Source organism: Eurypyga helias, unplaced genomic scaffold, assembly GCF_000690775.1.
Source record: "Eurypyga helias isolate BGI_N326 unplaced genomic scaffold, ASM69077v1 scaffold10172, whole genome shotgun sequence".
Taxonomy (NCBI): Eukaryota; Metazoa; Chordata; class Aves; order Eurypygiformes; family Eurypygidae; genus Eurypyga; species Eurypyga helias.
Window position 1 is genome coordinate 7,044 of NW_010234116.1, and position 5,970 is coordinate 13,013.

The following is a 5,970-nucleotide window of genomic DNA, read 5'->3' on the forward strand; positions in this document are numbered from 1 at the left end:
GAAAAAACTGAGATCTACCTTTTTTTTTCCTTTTTTCTTTTTTTTTTTTCCTTTTTTTTTTTAATAATTTATACTGGGATCTTTCCAAATCAGGAGGATGGGACCAGTCAGAATAACATAAAAACCCTAATCTGAAGCAGCACTGAAAAAATAGAATTAAAAGCTTACTATGGCGGTTTCTCAACAGTCCAGGTAAAAACGTGGCACCCTTCGAAGAGGGCTTCGTAAAAATGGGAAGTGCCGAGGTGCACGCGCGCACGCGGCTACACGCGTACGCAAACGACGACGACAGACATAACGGTAAGTCAGTTTTGTTTCTGCTTCTGGTAAAGTGCTGAAGACAGAAAGGTTGGTTTGGGTGTGGTGCTATCAAACAGGAAAACACATCGTCCACCTAGTCAAACGCCAACCTGCAACACAAAAAAAAGGAAAAAAGAAAAAAAAACCCCCCTTCTCCCCCCCTCCCCCAACCCCCCCCAACCTTGAATTTACAGGGGGCCGTGCCGAGCTTCGTACTTCGCCAGGACGTTCTTGCATTTGCCCAGCTCTTTCCGTAAGTCGGCCACCTCCTGGCGAAGCGCCGAGTTCTCCTTCTCCAGAAAGGAGGCGCGGATGGCGATCTGGTTCTCCTTCAGCCGGCGGGCATCCCTGGATCGCTTCGCGGCCATGTTGTTCTTTCTACGCCTCGCCCAGTATTTGTCATCCTGCTCGTGAAACACAGAGAGACGCAAACAAGGCGTTAGATTTCAGTAAACGGAGCCGCCATCCGGACGGGCTCTTGGCCGCAGCCTCCGCACGGGGGGTGACTTAACCCCGCACGTTCTGCTTCCCGGCCCGGCGCCCTGACAGTGCCAGGCACCGCTGGGACAACAGGGATTTACGTGGCCGAAGCCATCCTAGGAGCACCGATGCCTGCGCATGTTTCTGTCAAAAAGTTTACGCTAACCCCCTCACCCTCCTGACTGTGAATTCCGCTGAGGAAAAGCGAAGCAGTATTCCAGCGGTACAATTCATCTCCCATCTACGCTGCCCTAGTTAGCGCTTCCACCTTCGCAGGCGGCGACCCGCTCTGCCGGTTGTGGGAGCAGTACTCCTCACTTCTTGTACGGCCCTGCTCCTCTGCCCTGCCAGCCAACCCCTGGATCACTCTCTGTGCTGCCATCACCCGTTTCATCTATCGCTCAGCTCTTTGTCCAAAGCTTTCTCCACAGAGCCCCAGCGCCTTCCTGTTAGTGCCCGAGAGCAGCAAGTCACTGGAGGAGGATTCCTTGGCACAACAAGGATGGCTGCTTGGGTACCATCTGCAGAGAGATTAGTACAATAGGCTTTGACTGGGGGGGGGAAAAAGCATTTGCCAGAAATATGTCCACTAACCTCTGAAGTTTCATAAGCTAACACATTCCCAAAGTGTTATCCCAAAGACTTCCCTATGGCTCACCTTACTGCACGGCTGCATCACTTAAATTCCACCTGATTTTTCCACTCTTCAAATGGAGTGGCCTTCAGTGACATAGAATCATAGAATGGTTGGGGTTAGAAGGGACCTTAAAGATCATCCAGTTCCACCCCCCCTGCCATGGGCAGGGACACCTTCCGCTAGACCAGGTTGCTCCAAGCCTCATCCAGCCTGGCCTTGGACACTTCCAGGGATGGGGCATCCACAGCTTCTCTGGGCAACCTGTCCCAGTGCCTCCCCACCCTCTCTGTGAAGAATTTCTTCCTGATATCTAATCTAAACCTCCCTGTTTTCAATTTGTACCCATTACCCCTTGTCCTGTCACTACAGGCTCTTGTAAAAAGTCCTCTCCCAGCACCCTTGTAGGCCCCCTTCAGATACTGGAAAGCTGCAATGAGGTCTCCTCGGAGCCTCCTCTTCTCCAGGCTGAACAAGCCCAGTTCTTGCAGCCTTTCGTCACAGGAGAGGGGCTCCAGCCCTCTGATCATCTTCGTGGCCTCCTCTGGACTCGCTCCAAGTGGTCAATATCCTTCTGATATTGAGGGCTCCACAGCTGGACGCAGCACTCCAGGTGGGGTCTCACCAGAGCAGAGTAGAGGGGCAGACATGGCAGCTTCTGTGTTGCTTTGAAACGGAATTAAGATCTAGAAATTTGGGACAACTCAACATGGGAAGAATCTCTCAGAAGAAGTGAAATTCAGTACCCTGCAGAGTAAGAGTGATGCAGCCACTCAACCCTCCAAGTGCCTGGTCCAGTCATGGAGCTCCAACTCCCCCTCCCAGAGATGCTGCTCTGCATCTGCTGCTGCTGCATAAGGCAAAGCCACTGCTGGGGTCACTCTACAACTGCTTGGCGTTAGCTCAGCTGAACGCGGGGTGCAGCAATGCTGGTTTGGAGCCAGCGTACCTCTGAATTGCTCTTCACCTGTACTTAGATGGGACCTCCCCAGATCCTCTTAAAACAAACGTGCAGCAAAAAGCTATGACCCAAATCTTGTTTATAATTTCCCATCTCATTCCACTCCATAAAAATCAGCTTTAAGCAATTTATTCCTGTGCCACCTAGGCTTCATCCATCTTTATTTTAACAAATTGCTATGGCAAATCCCTTAATCCAGGCCTGAAAGAGGTAAGGCTGGCATTTCAAAATCACATGCAGCCCAGAGACGATTGACTGCTCTAATCTGCTTACCCTCCCCCGGAACTCCACAGCCCTTCCACATGCCAGGGCAGAAGCAGCACATGGGTCAAGCACTCTGAAACGAGTCAAGGGCAACTGATGTGATTATCTCAGGGAACTGAGAGACCCTGAACTTCTCCTTTGGTCTTGGGCTGAAAACTCATGTGCCTCACTGCTGCATGCAAGACACCGACATTTTTCACCTCTGGCACAGAGTAGCGCAACAGCAGCTTGGGCAAAAGTCTGCTCTGAGGAATAAGGATACGCAGGAGACAGCAAAAAACCCTGGCACGGAGGGGCAAAGTCCAGTCTCCTTACACCCACACAGCCATTTCCGTATGGAACACCGCTCTTGAGGCAGAGCTGTCGGCACACTGACGTGCCAGAGCATCGTCAACAGTAACATCTGCCCAGGTAATTAATGGCACGGCACGGAGACGCCTTTCTAAACGGAAGCCGAACGCACTACAGGCAAAGTGCCAGCGACACACCACCTGAACACTACTGGGATTGTGATTTCTGTGCTTTTCACTTGCACAACAGTATCCTTAGGGATAAAAATAGCCAAGAGCATCAGCTTCTTTCATCTGGTGGAAACACACGGCATCCCAGTCTCTTCGCACACGCAGACAGGGATTCCCACCGACTCCAACAGTCTGGGTCTTGGGGGGCAGCAGCAACAGTAGGATGAAATTCTGCACTGACTACTTCTGATAAAAAGTACCTCTCGGAAATCACATACTGGGAATAGAAATCTGCAAATAATGACAATTTTAACAGGTTTTGGATAAGGTGAATCAGTCGATCAGTTTGTTCTGCTCTCTTCATGCTCTTTCATTGCTTTTCACATCTCAGCAGCAGTGAGAGGCATAGAAAAGGGTGCTCTTTCTTTTTAAACGCTGTATTATTACTATATTTCAAATATTGCATTAATACACACTTCTTGGCAGACTAATTTTGTTCTGTTTTCCTACAACTAGTTTAGACTCTTTCATCTAGATCAGCAGTGTTTCCTAGAGTGTTCCCATTCAATACTAAACACAGAGCTAAAGCAGCTTCCAAACAAAACACGATATACTTAATTCTGTCACCAGGACCACCACGGACCATGCAAGAGACAGATTCTGCCCTGAAGAATTCACAGTCTGTGCTGATGAGACAGACAGAGGATGGAGGAAAAGGAAACATGATCAGCCTGTTTCGTAAGTGGGAAATGTGGGACAAAGTAAGCGTGTCCAAGGTCACGCAGGAAGTTTCTGGCATACAAAGGAAATGAATATTGATCTCATGAATTTCAACCGTTGCATAACTAATAAGGGACATCCTCCCCTCAGCCTTATTGAGAACTGTTAACAGCTTTATTCTGCAACAGTTGTATGTGGTTTGGCAGATGAGAAAACAGATTCACGCTCCAAACCTCTCTCTGTAGTAACTGTCACAGAGTCTGTACGAACCACCTCGTCACCAGTTCCAATTTACCTTTAGGTCATCTGGAATGAAGACTTTGCGAGCTTTCTTAATCATCGGCTGTGGTTTCAGCTCTTCTTCAGAGAATTTGCGCTTACGAGGGTCAAACATCTCCTGGCCAGGAATACTGGAAAGAGCAAGATCTGCAGGGTCAGGTTCGTAGCCAACAGGAACTTGGATAGTTTCAGGATCAATGGGACTTGGTGTGTTTCGGTTTGCTGGCAAGATCTGACCTGCAGAAATAGAAGATAAATTTAGCTGTGTTAGGAGAAAATATGAAAATAGTATCACTGATCATGGGTTTTAGATCTCTAAATACTTTGCAAGCAATAATTCTTTAAGCTTTCAATGTAAATTTGGTATCTACTCTTGCTAAACAGTACATTACCCATTTTGCAGGGTGCGTATTCAGAGCCAGACATACTCATGCCTTTATTTAGGTTGCTAATCTTGGATGCCCACGTAAGATCACGGAATCCAACACTGAGTTGCACTAGGCTGCAAGCAGAAGCCATTGCTGTAACCTGTGCCACTTCATTGAGATCACATCCTCAGGCACAAATCATAATACTGTCATTTAGCTCCGATTTATCCATCACACTGTAATCCTTCCCAGTTTTCTCATACACAGATTTCTTCATACCTATCTCTGAGGGTACGTTTTAGTTTGCAATCAAACAATGTACAGTACTTGCAATAGGACAGTACCTCAGGAAAACGTACTTTCAAGAGGTGCTGGAGCACTCCACTAGGAGACTGATATTTTCTGTGAAATCCTACCAGTGATAGTCTAAAAGACAGTGACGGAAACCAGCAACATGACAGGCTACAACGACTACTTAAAGATGCTCTGCAAAAAGGCAAGAACACCTATTCATTCACCTTGTGGCATATGAAATCTAATAAAAGGAGCCTATCCCCAGAAATCAATGACATCTCGCCCCTTTTTTAATCTTAGATACAGCATTCAAGATCCTTCAGCACCAATTCAAGGCACCATGCGCACTAAAAATCCAATTTAAAATCTCAACCAAAGGCTCCAAAAATAGGATCCTAAAGTCAGCTGCCTAAACATGGACCATCCCTGGGGGCTGCATTTTCAGAAGGTTTTCACATGCCTCAGAAGTACAACCCTCGCAGACTTCAGAGGGAAAACTTCTGATTGAAGCAGATGCTTTTTTATAGTTTTGGCTATTAGCTAATTCACTTTGTGGAGGTACGACGGCTTTCATAACAGCTACACAGACATCCTGTGACTGCATAATATTTCCTTATTTGCGCCCCCATCTGCAATGTTTAGGGTGTAAAATGGCAAACACGAAATGCCATTGCTAATTCCAAACCAAGGCCAGCGTTAACAATGTAGTTTTTATTTTCATCTAGAAGATCGCAGCGACGATATTGGAACCGCGCAGAAAATGCACCAGGGAATTGCATTGCGCAAACCAGGGCTTGCCTGTCTTTTGGACTCCCGTTTTAGACCAGCACTGATAAAATCAGCTTCCAGGAAAGGCTAGTACGGGCCTGGGAGAACAGGCGGATCAAAGGTGTTAAGACAGATATATACATCTATAGGAGAGCGAGGGGAAAGGATGCTGCTACCTGCATCGTACCAATAGCAGAGCGCTTCCTCCCCTAACCCCGGAGCAAGCCGCTGCCAAGGCTTTGCTGCTGAAAACGAGATGTTTCCTGCAGTGCCTCGTTAATAAACCAGAACCCGCGGCCAGCCCGACTGCTGGCCACAGGGGCGGCGAGGGGCGGTGAGGGGCAGCGGGGCTCGGCGGCTGACCGCGGCGAAGGCTGGAAAGGGGAAGCCCAGGCTGGTGACAGACTGACGGCCGGCCCAAACGGCTCCCTGCGCCGAGAG

General features: G+C 48.3%; 1 protein-coding gene across 1 annotated transcript in view; it reads right to left on the bottom strand.

The window, feature by feature from the left end:
• Window positions 1-488: 488 nt before the first annotated feature.
• The window catches only part of HLF (hepatic leukemia factor), a gene marked incomplete at its 5' end in the record, with an annotated part of 33,373 nt that continues 27,891 nt past the window's right edge, over window positions 489-5,970 (bottom strand). The window contains 2 exons of the mRNA XM_010161949.1: window positions 489-704; window positions 4,116-4,336. Coding sequence (XP_010160251.1) covers window positions 489-704; window positions 4,116-4,336 — 437 coding nt within the window. The remainder of the gene's footprint in view (window positions 705-4,115; window positions 4,337-5,970) is intronic.